General features: G+C 38.1%; 1 protein-coding gene across 3 annotated transcripts in view; it reads right to left on the reverse strand.

The window, feature by feature from the left end:
- Nucleotides 1–18,576, reverse strand: part of CBFB (core-binding factor subunit beta) — a 44,351-nt gene that overhangs the window by 2,558 nt on the left and 23,217 nt on the right. For 2 of the 3 annotated variants that reach the window (XM_030025734.2, XM_030025736.2), the window contains 2 exons: nt 18,085–18,201; nt 12,242–12,337 (listed from right to left, as the gene is read on the reverse strand). In XM_030025734.2, coding sequence (XP_029881594.1) covers nt 12,242–12,337; nt 18,085–18,201 — 213 coding nt within the window. Of the gene's footprint in view, nt 1–12,210; nt 12,338–18,084; nt 18,202–18,576 lie in introns of all 3 variants that reach the window. The other variant, XM_030025735.2, reaches the window with a different exon arrangement.

The following is an 18,576-nucleotide window of genomic DNA, read 5'->3' on the forward strand; positions in this document are numbered from 1 at the left end:
AAGTTAGCAATAATACAAAACTGAGAGAACTCTGGTACTTATGATTGCACCCCTGTGTTAAAAAAAAGTAACATAAGTTCTCCTTTAAATAAATGAGTCTGTTGAACAGTTTGAGTTGATGGCATTTTTAAAGTGAAAATTAAGGATGGTCATCCATAGTAATATCAGTCACAATAAAAGACACCGCTATGTACTTTCTCTACCTGTACACATGCAGGCTGCTTTCAAGTGGCACACACAAATGCTGCAGGTAAATACCTAAAAACATTGATATACTTACATTTTAAAGCAATACTTCGATTCTGGGAACATCTAATATATGCTAGCTCTTTTTAAAGACATTTTAGTATCTATACTTTTATTTAACATTTACAGAGTAAAGGCACCTTGGCCTGTAACTACCATGTGATCCAAATAGTATCAGGGCCACATTCTCAGCTGGTGGAAGGCATAACTACACAAGCATTATTTGGTGTAGCTCCATTAGTTTCATCAGCTGCAATAACCTGCCACATTCAGTGCTTAAAAAAAAAATGCTCTCTAAAACATGCAAAACAAGTGACCACTTCCCTCCTTTGAAAGACTTCTTGTATTTTGTTGAAAGAGGCAGGAACAGACTTAATGCAGGCAGTTGTACCACTGAAATATGCAGTTTCAGCTATTACCACGTTTACAAGATCACACTGAACAATACGAGTACTTCAACTAATCTGTGACTAACAGCGACACGAGTGCTGCTGTTAGGTGTTCCCTGGGCTCTTCTGAGTCATATTTACTGACACAGAGGAAGCCTTCCTTCCCGCCAGCGCAGCAGTTACCCCAGCTCACAGCCTGCTGCTTGTTCGCTCCCGTACGAAACGGCAAGTGAGCCAAGTCTGTCAACTCCCAAACCCTCTGGCACGTACTGCCAACACCATTTTCTCTAATTTAGGCTTTTCTGTCTCAGTTCACTTCTTCCTCCCTTATCTACCATTCCTCTTGTCTGCCTAATTTTATGCTCCCAGTGCAACTGGTTAGCTTCACCCAAACAGAGAACCGTTGCTTCCTTCTCCTATTTAAACACAGATTTAAAGTTACCTTTTCCTTTCATGTGCAATGATCCTATTCTGATGCACACAGAGTTCATTCAATAAATCCCTCTAGTAATCAGCATGTTTCCTTCCAGAGAAGACAATTCTCTCCTGCACTTTCTTTAGTGGTTTTGTTGCCATTATTGTTTTGGAAACACCCTCACTATTTTAAATATCACAATTGCTACCTACTACGTTTATGTATCCAGTACTGTTGTTGGTTGTGTTTTAGGTACTTAGGGATGAGATGATGATCTTGCTGCGTTCTATCTGCACTGGTCATACTTGTGACTGAAGGAAACAATCTGCTTTTCCTACATGCAGAACAACTCTGAACGTGACAACCAACATCACTGCTGGTGCACAAACCCACAGATTTCTCGGTAATCTTTCTGAGGAATCATGTTAAAACAAACAGCTGTAATCACATACAGGGCTGAAGATTTTAAGTGCTAAAGGGCGTATTCCTTCCAGCCCCTGATGCAACTTTTGCAAACTGTCTTCTTTGTAGAGATGCAGAATATTGGGAGATGGCATTTAAATGAGTTTTCCACATTACTTCCAAAAGCCATATCATTCAGCTTTGACTACCAAGATCACTGTGGAAGAGTTAACGAGGGAAAGCCCACACTTTTTTTTTTTTCTTCAACAGGAAAGTAAAAGGTGCTGTAAAGATTTTTCTTCATACAAAATGGTTGTTCAACAATTCTAAATAGTACAACTCTTAAATTAGTGTGGAAGCATCCAAGATTAACAAAAGGATAACAGTTCCAGTATGCATGCTTTTCTCCTATTGAACAGACTGTAACAAGATTTCTTCTGGTTTTAACTGCCGCCTCTTTCTTTTAAAAGGAAACAAAGGCATGTACTGTCTTCAAGAATTACTAGAATCTTACTTATACCAATCTAGTTACCAATTTTGTACTGGATAAACATTTTTACACTTAACTAGAAAAAACAGCAAGTTAATTGCTGTTATACTACTGGTCTAAAAGCAACAGAGTTTCTTCTTCAGAAAACATTCTTCTTCAGAATATTGTCAAATTTCAATGAAGACTCCAAGGTATGGGCATATGGTTGCATTTATGTTTTGCCTAAAGTGGCCTTTTCTTTCAAAACATATGAAGGAATTCACATGATTCATGACCTCATTGCTACTTGCAGAGTTTGCAGAAGCCGCTACTGAACAACTACCAGATCTGCCCTTTCAAGTGATATGCAAAAGGCATGACAAATTACCCTCAAATGTACTGAAAGCAGTCATTACAATATCTTAAACTAGCATATGTGGATAAAGGTGTAATTTTGCATTTCAGTAAGTGGGGATTTACACAAGCAACTGCAACATGTTAGAGTGACAGCTCTGTCTCACTCAGACACCCTCCTTTACTTGTGCTATACTACTATGCAAGAGTATGTACACATTAAACATGCTTATAGTATCAGTCACCATCCTGCCAAGGCACACGTGCACAGTATTTAACAACTACGACTGTGCTTTACATGCTGGGGAAAAAAAAAAAAAAAAAAAAAGTAAAAGCACCATATATGCATGTATCTAAAAAACACTCCTAAAAGACAGGAGAAATCACCTTATATGTAGACAGCAAGCACACTGTAGAGCATCAGGCATTGGGTGATATTTTTGTCCACTGACAATGGGCAAAATACAACTTTCATAAGAAATGCCACAACACTCACTTGCAGAAGGAGTGTGACTACCAGTATGGTAGTATCTGCTAGTTCTCCTCAGTCTATTACAGGAAGCTAAAAGTTCCCTTTTATAGATGTAAAATGGCAATTTTCAGAGTTCTCTTAATTTGGGGTCCCATACCCTCAGCATAGCTAATCAGTCCTCTGAATTGCAGCATTTGCTGTAATTTTCGAAATGCATACCTTACAATGCCATGCAGAAGCATCAGAATTACTCTCAGTGAACGAGCTCAGCTTCTCAAAGACTAAGGAGACTTGCTTCAATTAAGAAAGATGCATCTGTCTTGCCATTGGGAAATGGAATACTCTGCCATGTGTTGTGCATAATGAGTCATGAGAAAACAGTAGTTATTCGTCTCATCTCAGCATATTTCATTTTTCAGTCAAATGCTGATTTTAAGTATGAAAGCACTACTTCAAATGTTATTCACCTGCTATTTATTGAAAGGATAACAAATATTTGCTTGCAAGAAAAACTTGTAAATAGTACACAGATCCCACCACAGTAGTAATTTTCCTAAAAATGACTGTATTTTAACCAACACTGCCAGTTTCCTTCCAAGTATCCTGAAATTGAATAGTTAATGCGATGGACACATAGGGAGTTTCAATACCCAAAAATACTTCGCACTCAGCTTTCAGCACATGAAGCCATGCAAATCTTCTGCAATACGGAAGGAATTATAACTGGCCACAAGCCATTTAAAACCTCTACTGCTGGAGATGGTATGATGACCGACTGAAAGAATTGCAGGAACGTTATTTGGCAAAAAAATGTTTCAAAGCCTCCTATAACATGCTATTCTAGATTTATTCACACTGAACTCATAATGCTGATACCATAGGGGTAATAACACACTAACAAACAAGAGAAAAGTTACTAACAAAATCATTTTCACTTGAGGGTAAACAAAGACAGAAAGTTAGCCCCTGCAATACTCTTACACCTATGCTCTTCAACCCTGTGATCTCTGAGCTTTTCCCAAGCCTAAATATAGGCTAACTGGTATGGGCTAAAAGTCATATCAAGAGTATGGTGCAGCAATATTTGTATTATATTAATTTTCTTCTTAATTAATTAGCTTGAAATCATCAAATCATTAACTGAGAATAGCGACTCTCTTGGACAAGGATCACGTTTGGAGCATTTACATCTGTTACTGGGGCACTTAGGAAAAACAAGTCTAAGAATAATGGCAATTAAGAAAGGCAGCACACAAGCAGTTCCTCCAGCAGCCAAGATGGTCAGACACCATCCTCGTCCTCTGGCCACTCAATCCTGACCCATGCTGCAGCTGATCATGCTTTCAATAGTGCCAATAAAACTCCTTAAGCTGGCTTTGAGAAAGCATCTGTAACCATCTCCTTCCTGTGCATGTTCAGAGGCCTCCAGCATACCTAAGGAAACCAAATCCTCTTACCACACCAGTTCATCAGGAAAAGATAATGCGATCCCACTGTGTGGTTTACATGATGGCTCTGGGAAAGCAGAACTGGGAAAGTTGGAGATAAATTTAGTAAGGATGGACAGGGTTGCCATGAAGATGGCCCTCCCTTTCGATGAATCACTTAAACAGCAGGCAAAATTGGGACCTCTGAATACTAGGCAGTGAAATCACAAGCACAACAATACGCACTGCATATATAACTTGGGACACTGGTGAAGAGGAGGGAAGGAAGAGGGAAATAATTTGAAGAAGGGCTGTCACAAACAGTAGCCAAAATAAAGTCTCTCTATGGACAACTCCACTGCAATTCTTTAATTGCATTCTGGCAACTCCATACCACTGAAACAGACAGAGCAGATGCATTATGTGCCTTGGCATCTGTCATCTATAATTTACTAAATAAGTGAAAAATCAGGCTATGTTATGAAAAACTAAACAGTGAACATTTGGATTCTCTTAGAAGGACTGTCAACCTCCTGAAAAGGATTAAAAAGAAAAACAACACCCCCCACCCCAAAAACCCCCAAAACCAACAACAACAAAAAACACAAAAACACAAAACCAACCCAAGAACACATTGCAGATACTTTTCTAAAAAGCATACAACCACAGGACAAAAACCCACCCAAACAAAAGAAACCCTGAAATAAAAAGAGCAATACTCAGAAAAATGACCAGTTACAATCAAGCACACCTCCACATTAGTCCTGTTGACTGAGGCAGACCCGCATCAAGAAAAGCAACAAACTGAAAAGCTCTTCTCTGAGCTGCTGGTTAGTAACAGCCTCTCCTGTGAAGATCTGAACATGGTTAAAATGCTGGCCATGCCCCTGTTTCAGTTACCCTTACTCAACAGAAGAGCAGGGGAGGGAAAACTCAGCCTTCTCAGAATTAAAGTCAGCAAAACGGGGCCACAACAACATAGTAAGAATGGCAGCGTAGATATAATAGAACTTTGGTCAGTTATAGCCTGATGAAGCACCCTGTATGCTTTCAGGTCTCTGGGGGACTTGAAAAGAGACTCTCCCTCTCAGTCTTCATTTCTCAGAACAACTTTAGCTACAGCAGCAAAGGGACCCCATCATCACTACATATGGCATCTATAAGCTACATTCCTAGCAGGTGTATCTATCAGCATGAGACTTTGTAGCCTAGATCCAGTCTCTGGAGTTGCTTTGTTTGCTGGCCGTAACATCCATTTTGCAATCATCTCTCCTTTTCACTTGAACCTGGGAAGAAGTAGCCTTGATCTTTCTTAATTATGTCAAGCACCACTTAAATGATGCAAATAATGGAAAACAGTGTCTCAAATTTGGTAAGAGATCTGGATGTTAGACTAGAGTCCTTGTAGAACGATCGATGTTACAAACTCTATACATGATGCTCTTTTTTATTCCTACATCCATTCTGATTGCCTTTCAAGCTCAAAGTCAAAATAAAACAATTTTCTTGACAAAGGCCACAGATAAAAATCATTTAGCACCTACCTCTATCAAGATTTAATTTCAAGCTTCCAACAATCTACTTCCTAGAAACAGAGTACTCTTCACTAAAAACACACATCAATTGTCTTCTATGCTGACTCTGCTCTCCCACCACCAGCTGCTAGAGAGCTATAGAGCACAGCCAGGCCAAGTAGCATAATTTGCTTTCCAATCCTGATGCACTCTCTTGCCTGAAATCTTTGCAACGGTTGCATCTTTGTTTAAAAGCTATTCTGAAGCTACAGATTCTGGTACACCACATTGTTAAGTGACAAGAGTATAGCTCTTAAGATCTTTAAGTACAGACTAAAATTTTTACCTTTGTATAAAAACTTCTCTTCCAAGGGAAAAAAGCTTGAAATGCTCCCTTTTAGAAAGTGTTGTTTGAAGGCTGGTATAAAGGTTATAAATTTATAATTAATATTGATTGCCTCCAGACAGTATTCCTCTGTTGCTCGGCCCCCTTCTAACCTTCATTGACTGAAAGAAGACGCTTATATTACAGTATTCCCTGATTTGCAAGATTGATCTCCTCTGTACTACAGTCAGCATTGATTCTGTACAGCACAAATTGTTTTTCTGATATATGCATTCCATAGCACTTTTACACAAATACCAGCTATTTAAAGTTGTTGTGAAGCAATCTAGTCATAACGTTGCTGGCTTGCTTGTACTGTACATGTATTGTAGAATCTTTTGAGGCAACGCATTCACACACATAATTTGGAAAAAAAGCATTAAAGTATGTTGTATTCATCCTGAATATAAACAAATCATATAAATATATATATATGCTCATATAGACGCACATGCAAGCATATACCAAGTCTGCACTACCCACTGCATATGAAGAATTAAGAGTTTGGGTTTCTTTCACATCCAAAAAGCTGTATTAAAGGTTATACTATTTTCATATCATTGTCAATTTGGAGATTAAATACAGTAAGCAGTAATTAAATTCATTCCAGATTAATTTTTGAGGAAAAAAACCTTAAAAATCAGAGAGTTTGATTGGGGGAAGATGACCTTATTGGAGTATTGTATTTTCTTCTGAAGCCAGTTATATTTGACAAAAATACTTATAATTAGTTAGAGCATTTATTTACCTTTGTTTTTTTTTTAAAGAAAGAAGGGAGAATAACTTCACTGACTGGAACCTTGGAAGAATAGTAAAGTTAGTCCTATTACCTGATTTTGTTACAGCTGTGAACTGTTTACATTTCTGTAGCAAAATCCTATTTTCTAAGAGCTCACAACTTCAGCACAACTAAACGAAATACATTTCTCCCATTTCAACTCATAATTCCCAACAAACAGCGAAAATGTGTAGAAATCTAGGGCAGGACAGAGTATTTAAAATTTAGGTAAATTTATACTCCAGCAACTTTTAAAAGGTGGGGCTGGTGGGTTTTTTTGGTGTTTTGTATCAAGAGGGATTTCTATTGGAAGAAACAAAAGTTTCAAAACAGTTGTGTTTTTTTTTTTCTCCAGCAAAATGAAGGTTTTTAAAATGGGAATTTCATGCAGTTTCCTAAAATGGCTCTGCTTAGCCATTAATGTAATTTATATTTAGCACAAGACCACAGACAGATTGTTAGCCTAGACTGTTTCAGGGAAGAGCAAACCACTCAGCCTCTTTACTCATGGTGTTGCTAAAATAGAGACCATGGCAGTAACATGGGAAATGAACACAAAATAGAAAAATACGACATTTAAAAAAATGCCAGTTGAACAAATTACACTGGAAAGCTGAGAAGAGATCCAACCCATCCTCAAGCAAAGCAATCAGAAGAACATCCTTAGCTAAGCTCAAGAGTAACAGAGTAGGACAAACTGCACACTCAAATAGATTATTTCAATTTTGAAGTTATAGTTTGCCTATACAAAACAAGCCTTTACAAAAAAACCCAAACCTATCTGCACACAGCAACAAGACAGCTTTTTCTTTATCCATCCCCTTGAAAATCCCCCACTTTCTACCTTCTGCTCCAGTGAAGAGCTGGCAGGAGGCACCTGCTTGCTGCTTTTCTGGACTGAACACAGGCCATTACTTTCAATGTAGTCTAATTTCACCAACTGGCAGCTGTTTAAATCTCTCAAAGTCATTCTGGACAGTGTAACACATTTTGCATCATTCTGCTATGGCCAGAACACTAAATAAAAAGCAAAAAAGTTTCCTCTGGAAGATTCAAGCACGTCTAGACAGCAACCTCACAGTAATTTCTACAGAACACTTCTTATCCTGACACTGTACGCTGGTCATTCATACTGAAACCATACCAAACAGAAGAAAACACTAGTTACTGACTCTCTCAACCAAGACACAAGGGGATAAAAAGATAGTGAAAATTAAACATCTGCCTCACTGATACCCCTTCAGTGTCCTCACTCTCTTCCATCAGTTTGGCAAAGGGAAACGTACAAATACTTCAAGTTCATATACCCGTTCAATGGCATCAGTTCCAGAATACATCCCTAGCCTACTGGCCCTGGACCAAGTTCCCCATGGTGTGTCACTTGCTCATGGGAAGAGAACTTTGCCTTTGACTGGTATGAAGCCATTAAATAGTGCAAGTCTCTAAGTAGCTCAGTGTTCCTAAACTTATGAAGCTTCATACAATCATTTATTTTTACAGTAGTCTTTAACTGGGGATAAGGTCTTTCTTCATGTGTATCATTAAACATTTACTGTATCAGTATTCCAATGTTTTTGTAAAAGTGAAAGCCATTGGAATACATTATGAATTTTGAAGGCATTAATTAAAAACACTCACTGACTTCAAAAGCATATTTGAAACAAAAGAATCCTGTACAGTGAGGCAGGATTTGCGGTATCTGATATGACCAAGCTACATTAAGTTGACAGAAAAACCCAAAAGTGCCTTGTATCCAAAACTGAAACTATGTTAAAAATATAACACAACGCAGTTCAACTCAGAGGCACTTAAAAACTTCAATGAAAATTCCTAAATCCACTCACACCCTATTTACATTAGGGGAGCTGTAATTGCACAAAAATATGATCACTTCTGGAAATTCAAGCACAACCTACCAACCACTACTGATTCTGTCCTCAGATGCAAGGAATACAGTCATTAAAATAAAGATCTGTTGTACCAATGAAGTCATCAATGGAAGGGATACTATATGATGAAAGGAAGGCAAACAAACCTGACAGCACTCTGAGGGGTTTTTTTTGTTGGTGGTTTTTTTGGTGTGGTTTTTTTTTTATTGGTTAGTTGGGGTTTTTTAGTATACTTAAATATGAAAATTAATATAGCGATTATTCCTAAATTGTTACTGCATGTGCTATTTTCCCCATCTTCAAAGTATCACCATTCTAATGTCCAACTGCCACTTACAAGCCATTTTAACTGTTTTCAACAACCTTCACTGATCACTCCTAGGCAACGATGTACCACTTTGTTTTAAAAGTCTACAGAGAGACTTAGAATAGGGAATCTTTTCTACACAGAAAGCTGTATAAATAAAGAGCTGAATCTGATCATTTTCATATGCTGCCAGGCTTTGGATGGATAAATGTTTCCAAAGAGCTGGCGCCTCTGTTTTGGGTAGAAGTGCATGGAATATTGCAGGATTCCCCTTCCCTCCCCCACTGAAGCAGAATCTGGTCTCTATTAAAGGCATTTCAGCTGTAATTCTACTGTCTGAAAAATCCTGATTTTATACAGTGTTGCAATTCCTAAACCAATCATTAACACTGATGAGATTCTGTTCCAGGTCTGGCAATTCCAAGTTTTACTGTACATGCCAAGCTTAGCAGGAAACAAAAATTTTCAGTTTTAGTAATGATGAAAGATGTATAGATATCATATTAAAAAGATTATGCTGAGGGGATCTTCATCTGTGTGTAGAGTAACATACATAAAAATTCACTCTGCACACTTAGAACCCACCTTTTCTAGCTGCCCTACAAAAAACTTCAAGTACCACCTCTGTAGTGCAACCACAGATACTATTTGACCTATTGAAATTACAAACAGTACACAATACAGTTGGACTAACATTTTTATAGTTGTCAGCAATGTAATCGTCAGAAGGGTACAACTGACAAACCGTATTTCCAAGCTGACCAAGCATGTGAGCATTGGAAAATTCTATATAGGCCATAAATACAACAAACATGGGAAGACACATTTATGCGTTACTTTCTATTGAGAATGCTATATGACGATCATGAGCACCTTATATAAATGCTTACTGATTAAAGTTCATTTGATTCTGCCAGAATGCTGCATTAGAATACAACTGAAGTGAAAGTCAGAGAAATAATGAATGGTTTGGAAACTTGATTCCTCCTTAGAAATGCATTGTAAGTCTATCTCCAGCTCTCTCCCCTGCCCCACCACGAAAGATCTTGATTTTTATGCAGTCCTAAGATCCAGAGTGCAAAAGCTCATCTGTAAACATTCCAGATATGTGGCCAGGACACCCCCCCCCCCAAACACACAAATGAAAACCAAAATGTAAAAGCCAGTTATAGAACGACAAGTAATTGAGGCAAAGATCTCTTGGTTATACATATTAAATGTGTACAGTAAAATAAAAAATAAAGTTTACATAACAAAATGTATTGCTATTATTAAAAACCTGTATTTGACATCACATAAATTTGAAGTACCTTTTGACAATGTTTTTCATTCTGCTTAAACTTATTTCAAGTCAGTAATATTTCCTTTTCCTCCTTTCTGTAGGTGATGTACACCAGTGCTTTAGAGGTGGGACAATAACTATTGTTGTTTTAAGAGAAAGCGGGTACTGGCAGCTAATAAGGACATCATTTAATAACAACTGCCTGCTGCCTTATTAAAAGCAAGAGTCATTTCAGAAGTTATTGAATCCAGCTCCTGCAGCTGGCCAGGGATGTTGCTTTTTGTGTCTCAGTGTCACAAGTTTTGATGTCTGTCATGAAGCACCAGGTGCTCGATATTACCTCAATCTCACTGTTAATTGAAAGAGGTTTTGCACATCCTAGCTGCAAATAAGTGTTTTCTGCACTTGGAGGAAAGAGCAAGTCTCTCAGAACTCCAGAAGTTATTTCAGGAAGCCTCATTCTTTTTTAACCTTCAGCATTCAGTAAGCACACGGCTTCTTCTCTGTACTAACAGGAGTGGGGAAGAAGGGCACAGTAAAGGAAAATAAATCAAGAACAAGCTTGAAGTAAATTGAGGTCAAGGACATAAATAAGGCTGGGCTTAAAGTTCCTACTGTGTTGTTAAAATTAAGGCAGGCTGCCACAGATCTTTATGAGCAGCTTTAAGTTAATTCTACCTTCCTTTTGACCTGAACTTACAAGCAGGTTCCAGCTATGCTGTGACAGAGACAGAATGATTCAGGTAATCTAGCTGTTGCTCCAAGGATCCAGTGGTAGTGAGGCTTCCAAGGCAAGAATTTTACCTTTGCTACAGCTGACATCTGATCTGGCTACCTCAATGTTTGTAAGGAGATGCACACACCAGCCATCCCTTCAGAGAGACACATTATTCTCTGCATCTGCCTTTTCCCTCTCGTTCTCATGCTCAGTGTCTTCCAATTGTACTTGGAAGGGAAGAAAGTCTGTCCAATCATCTCAATTATCAGTAAGGATGCCAGAAGAAAAGTAGCTTAGCAATAACAATAATCAAATTTTCTAAAAACCTGAGAAGCAGCAGAGTGATCCCATTTGATTATAGTAAAGTCAGGCTGTACTGATGAGGCAGGAAGTAGGAAACAGAGTTAGTAAGGGGAAGAAATTCAAAGTGTTTGTTTTCTCCCTATTCTCTGCCTGACCTACAGCCTGCCTTAACTTGCCAACTCTCCTTATGTATTACTCGTCCTCTTACAGCTCTTGCCTTTCTGACATCTCAGAGCAGCTGGTTTCCATTCCCTTTTACTGGCTCCTCTTTTCTTGATCCCAGTAATTTCTGCTCTCATAAAAAAAGACCAAGATCCAAGACTGTGGGGCCCTAATGAAGCAAAGAACAAGATAGGGGGGACTACACCAGTGAAATAGAGGAGTAAGACTCCCTGCCAGTAAGAAAAGGTGAGAGGAAAATAAAACTAGCCTGTACAGGAAAGCAGACCGTGGCATCTGATTAAATTCAATGGTAATGTTTCCCACAACATGGGACAGCAAGCTACAACATTATGTGCCTGCAGTTCCCGAAGTCTTTTCTGTGCTCATGAGAAATGCACGGGGCAAAAGATCTCTCTCTCTGCTATTAAAGTATCAGTTGAGAGACACAGCAGCTCTGTGAACAAATGTATCCTTACAGCTTAAGTACCCACAGAAAAGGCCATCTACAGAAAGGAAAAAAGGATAAAAATCAGAGAATTCTTATCAAAACTTCAAAAACTTGAAATTAATTTTATGAGAGTTAAAAACAATGCATTTTGCAATTTTTATATGACATCAAACAGCAAACAGAAAATACACAATATCGTACAAACAGACAAATAAATGGAAACAATCTAAAGTTTTGGGAAAGTACTAACCAGTTACTGACAGCAGCTGTGAAACCCTCACCTCCATTTCCTCCCGATGAGACCTGTCTCTATCCTCAAATTCACGAGTTCTTCGCCGAGCTTCTTCAAAGGCTTGTTGTGCCAATGCATCCTCCTGCTACCAAATCAGATAACACAGAGTGACACAAGAGGCTACCCTTATTTCTATCTGATCACATTTCTTTTGAATATTAGGGATCACTTGGCAGCAAAGACAAGTATGTCCTACAGAATCTGCCAGAACACAGACGAATCCCAGCAAATGCCAATATAGGTTAATGAAATAATACTCACCTTCATCACTGCAGTAGAAATACCCAAAGCTGCAGCCACAGCTACTACTAAAATACATTTTCAAAGGAGAACTGCTTTTCCAAAGTAGTTTAAAATGCTGCTGTTTTTCTAAAAGCTAGGAATTCTCAAAAGTTAACATGAAAGAGGTAATACATTTTATTCTCCTTATAAAAGTCATTTTGAAGACAGTATTCACAGCTCTAGCTAGCTAGAGTTCACTAGCATAATTATATAAAAATGGTAATTTAATTCTCTCTCATTTTAAAAAAAAAGGTATTATCTAAGTTACAAACCAAATAAATCCTCTATTTTATCAAAAGCTGCTGAAGGTGCATCAGTATGAACATTCGTAATCCTTGAGTATTATTTAAATTTAGATGCATAAGAAAATGCAAAGCAGAAATTATTCCTCCACTAATTTGTGCACATCCCCATACAATGCAGAAGAAACCTGCAGGTTTTCAACAGCCCTGTTGTTTATTTTCAACAATGGCTTATGCACAGGAATAGATTTAATAAATTAATGCTCAAAAAAAAAATTCCTTTGAACCATATTTTCTATTAGAAAAGGTTTTAAATAAAGTGTTATTAATATACAAGCCATTATTAATTGGGTTACAAATTATTTCTCTTAGAGACCTTTTAGCACATATTTTGCTCAGAATGAAAACAGATGGCTCTGCTCCCCACCAGAATTTTAAAATGTTCAGAATGGAGGAGTCAAGTCTAAAGAGGTCCCACAAAACAGTGAGGGATAAACTATATTAGTTCTCCCTCCTCATAACTCCTCAGCTGTAATTACTACTAACTCTGCTTATGATTCCCATGTATACACAAATGTTATTTTCAAGTTGATAGTTTTATTAAAAAGAAATCCTCACCTTGACTGTTAGAGGACATAAACATGTTGAAAGCCCAACTAAATTTTAATATACCAAGGGATTAAGCACATAAATTTTTTAGTTTAAGATAAAGCATCCCTAGTCTGAGAGGACGTTAAATTGCTTTTTTTGCCATCGGCACAACTGTGCACCCTAAAGCTACTTTGTGAAATGATGTGAATGAGTGCCCCTTGTGGCCTAACACAGTTAAATACAAACATCTGTCAGTCAATAACTCCGCACAGCCAGGTCCCCAGAAAGCTATGTTGAAAGGCAATGTTCAAAGCTGCCAGTAAGATAACATTTTAACACTACCTACTATTTTTAAGAGTAGAATTTGGCCCTTTATATCTATCTTAATGTCCGTGCAATGCATAGCAACCAAGGTCAGACAGTGGAAAGTAAGTTTGTTCTTAATAATGCAGAAGGATAGAGATAAAAGATAAGCTTGTCTCCCAGATGACTACAGAAAAGCTGCCTTATTTCTAATTTACAAAAGCTATGTATGTCTTGTTTAAACAGACTTAAATGAAAGCAGATTTTTTTAATAAAAGATTTTTGCATTTTACCATCATTTAAAGTGATCATGAAATAAAAGGCAAACATATAACCTCAGACAGAATATTTTAGAAAAATGGTCATAACCAAAAAGAAACCAATCAGAAATTAACAGGAAAAGAATCAGTATGTTGACATCCAGAATGAACACACATTGACAGCTGAAACACTGGTTTACTAATGTCTGAGAAAGGGGGGCAAAAAAGCATCAGAACTTATTTTAAGTAAAAAAGAAAAATCCTGCTCTACTCCTGGTGATGTGTTGTAACAGAAATTAACTAATGTCTCAGGATCTTGAACAACAGGAATTTAACAAACTTTTTTTCAAGTGTCACTCAAATCTAGTAATTATAGCCTAACGAATTTGGCTGTACGAGACCCAGTTATTTATCCATCTTAGTTTTAATCAATAAAAATGCTCCTGGTATGAATCTACTAAGAAAAGGAAGAAGCGGCAAAACATGAGCCATATCAACAGGAGAACAGAGCAAAATAAAGCCCCCAACCCAGAAACACAAAAAAACAAAAGAGAAGCTTAAACACGCCCCCACTCATACACATATCCCCCCCTCCAGCAGCCTGGTAGGAAAAGACTTTGTGAGAACAACCATTTATAACTACCAAATCTACATAGCAAGAATGGTCTATTACAGAAGAGATACAAAAGTACTGAAGACAGAAACAGTCTTTTAATGACACAAGATAAATGTCAAATCCAGGGAAATTTCAGCCCCAAATGGGGAATATATTCAAGCACATATATAGAGCCTTGTGTGTGTTAGTCCACTGAAGTCTGAACAAGCAGCTGAATCAGGGCCTCCAATAACAAAAAGTAAGACTGCTTAGTAGTAAGACATTAACAGGCTGTGAATTAAATAGAAAGAACACTAGCTTAAAAGTTACAATTAAAGTACTTTATTGTCATGCATGTGGTTTTTCTTCCTAAAATATTTTTTGACCTGGTGAAGGATAGTACAATTTCCAAAGTGCGGCAGCGAAGAAAAATTTTATCCGATCCCAGTATTAGTTAGTAAGAAATGGTAAGAGACAGGAAAATGCAAGAGCGTTACATACGTATATGGCAAGCCTTCCAGAAAATGGGAGTAAGGGCTGCATATGAGGGTGTGTGTAAATGCCAACAGGACCTCTTATTACAAAAGACAGTGGGTATCACAGGCACTACACTGCATAGTATCAGGTACTTAAACCCATTCTGACATCAGTGTTATTTTGGGATCAAGGTCAGCAGTTAGGTGAACTGCGACTAGCCAGTTTTAAAAAGGAAGCAAAATGGCAGATATAGGAAAAAGGACACTGAAGAACATAAAAGATTGCCCAGATGTTTACAATACTAACAACTACAAGGGTGCAGCTACTTCTCTGTGTCTGTATAGAGCCTTATGACACTGGGAACTCTTAGGTACTACTACTGTAGCAAATGAGATGAGCGATGACCTCCTTGTAATCACTGAGAAGCACAAACTGAAAACAAATTGCACACCTGTAATTCAAAGCAAACGCATCTCTGTAGATCCACACTCTGTAATACATCCAGCTGAGCACCCTGTACTCAAAACTCAAGAAAGCACTACCACCTGAGAGCATGCATACATCCCCTCACAAAAAAAAACCCCAACAGAATAAATCGCACGCTTAGTGCGCAAACACTTTCTGAAGACAACAAAAAGGAATTCTTAAGTGTAAAGACAGCATATACCCATCGGGAAACTAAAATAATCCAAGAGCATGCAAGAACATTTATCGGGGAATTAAGAAGAGAAAAACTGAACCCACAGGTCACCTGACCACCCCCCTTTTTGGAAGGGTGCCTACTTTTTTCAGAAACTATGCAATTTTGGAAGAGTGACACTATCTCCTTCTGAGCACATGTTCAAATCAGTCTCCTCTCAGTTCAGAAGTCATGTGACTTAGTGTTATGTATCAAGCTTAACAGTCAATAGATCAAGAACCTTAGGATTCATCTTGCACAGTCCTCAGGGGTCTACATTTGACCTTGCTGTATAAGACCCTACAGTCTAATGGCCTCCTAATCAATGGGAGTCCACAGCAGTTACTCTTTCCAAAGAACACACTGCTGCAACAGGAACTTAGCTAGCTCAAAATGCCAACACCCAGCTTTGGAAGAAGTGAATGCCACAGCAAATAGTAGCATTCAAGCAAAAGCTTGTTTCTGTGGCTTTTCGTGCAGATTAACAAAAGGTGGCAGGACTATTCTCAGAATAGCATACCCTCTTTTTCTAGGCATCCTGAAGAAAGCATGCAGGGCTGTAACTATTTCAAAGACACTGTTTTGACACAAAGTATTTCTATTTAACCCAGAACACAGTCACAATAACATGATCTCATTAACGTGCAAATTGGTTTCTTAAGTTAGTGAGAGGCAAGGCACCACAAAGCTTGTAACTGTACATATCTCCATATAAAATTTGATTTGAATGCTTCCAGCTCTTGAACAAATTAGTAAATATGCCCTCCAGTTCCACATGCCTACAATAGAGGAGTGCTCTTGGTATTTAGGCAGAATCAAAGGGTTCCTACTTGTTATGTAGTGACCAACTGCGGCTGTAGAAGGACTAAAAGGGAAACCCCAAGGAAGTGAGGGCTGAGAATGAGGCACACAGTGGAAATAGAAAATGCATCCTTATTTAAATCAGTTCCAGTGCACAACTGCCAGAAGCAACCCCCCAGAGGGCACAAAGGGAAAGTAAAGGTAACTTGGAAAAACAAACAGTTTGTGTGAATATTAAATTTTTGCAAAAATGACCTATATGTATGACATACACGAGGTGTAACAAAGACAGACAAAGGGAATCACCAGTGTCACTCAAACCAGTTCAATTACTCACATGAGTGAGTTGCTTTGGGTCCCTGAGTTTAAGGGAACAAAAGGAAGGAGATAAAGAAAGCTCCAATTTTAATACGCTATCAAGATGAAAAAGACAAGAGTTACCACTCAGGAGACATTCAACAGTGGTTCAAAGTGAATTACTCAAGTTTCCAGAAAAGTCAGGGGAAGTCATGATGGTCTTGGGTGAAAGAAGAAGTCTTCAGAGAGAAGTTAGGAGTAAATGGCTATATACAGGTACAGAGTAAATTATTAAGAATCATTTGCTAGAGTACCAGTACAGAACTTGGGGAGGAAAAAAAGGCTGCAGGAAATTGCTCACCCTTCTTCTTTTCTTTGCATACTTAACAAACCCTTGTATTAAGACGCACTTTGGACCATGCCTTCATATAGTTCTAACACTTCTAAATTATCAAACTACAGAAATGAACTGCTGAGTTCACCACAAAATACAGATTTTTAAGTCAGAACTCTGGTACATGATGTTACTACATCCAATTTACTGTCCACTGCAGAGACAGGTGATCTGAGTGGAAGCCCACACAAACCTGGTGCAGCACCTTTCAGTATCAGTTAAGTAGCTTTGCTACCAAGCTACATCTCAAAGCTAAGATCTGTCTCAAGTCTGACTAAATTAAGGAACCCTACAGCTGTGTAAGCGAACCGTACGTATGTGATATGCACTTAAAAAGTAATTTCATCTGTGTTTACTTTGTTCTTGTGCGTGTCCAAAGATTCAGCTGCTAGGACAGTCACTTTGGTGGTAGGAAGTAGGTAGATAGGAAGTAAATTCTCAAAAGCTGCCATACCTTAACAGAGCAGAGAGTCTACCACTGTCAGAGAACAAATGAAAAAACCCTATTCATGCCCCCCCAATATGTAATAAAACAAAAAGCTACTTAAACCCAATCACCCTAAAGTAAACAGCTAGAATAGACTTGCCAGTTAAATTATTACAAGTGACAGACATTGCTTTTCAAATACTTGTAAGATTCACTAGTCTGTAGCATAGTAACAGTGCTAAATCACCCACAAAGTTGTGAAGTACAGATGATTCCTGCCTCTAATATTTTGATCTAATTAAAATACTAGTTTAGCTGCAACCATGTATTTCTGAACTTCTGTACTGGAAGTTTTCTTTGGAATTAGTACTCAAAGTGAAGGCACAAAACAAGCAAATTAGAATGTGTTATCACTACTGACTGTGTGTTTCCTTCCAGAAGAACAAACGTCTACAGCACAGTAGCCATGGGCAGACTGTCTTACCTGTGCTCTCTCTTCATCAAATTCCAGGCAGCCCATACCATCCAGTCTCTGTAGATCTATCCAGCCTTTCCAGATTACACAGACACCATTGAGAATCATAGGTGCCTTCAAGTACACCTGAAATAAAAACAAAACACATGCTATAAATTTGAAAGCATTTACACACATGCCTGCACGATGAAAATACTGATGCAGGAAGCTTCTATATGTATTCTTAGAAGAACATCCAAACCAGCTGGCAACATGAGACTCCACTTAACAGCTTCTCCTGCCTCCTTTCCAAGAACTCATTTTAATCAAGTGAGTGCTGTAACTTTTGCCTACTGTACTGGATGGAATAAATTTAAGTTGTGTTCTCATTTTATAAACTGGCATGCACCAGGATTTGGTTAAAATTCTGTTACTGCTTTCAGTTAAAGTAACTGCTTTTCTTGTCAGCTTACCTTCGTGTCACAAAGAAAGTGGCATGCTGCCAGACAGGGAGGATGCTTT

The sequence above is a fragment of the Aquila chrysaetos genome, chromosome 9 (genome assembly GCF_900496995.4).
Source record: "Aquila chrysaetos chrysaetos chromosome 9, bAquChr1.4, whole genome shotgun sequence".
Classification (NCBI taxonomy): Eukaryota; Metazoa; Chordata; class Aves; order Accipitriformes; family Accipitridae; genus Aquila; species Aquila chrysaetos.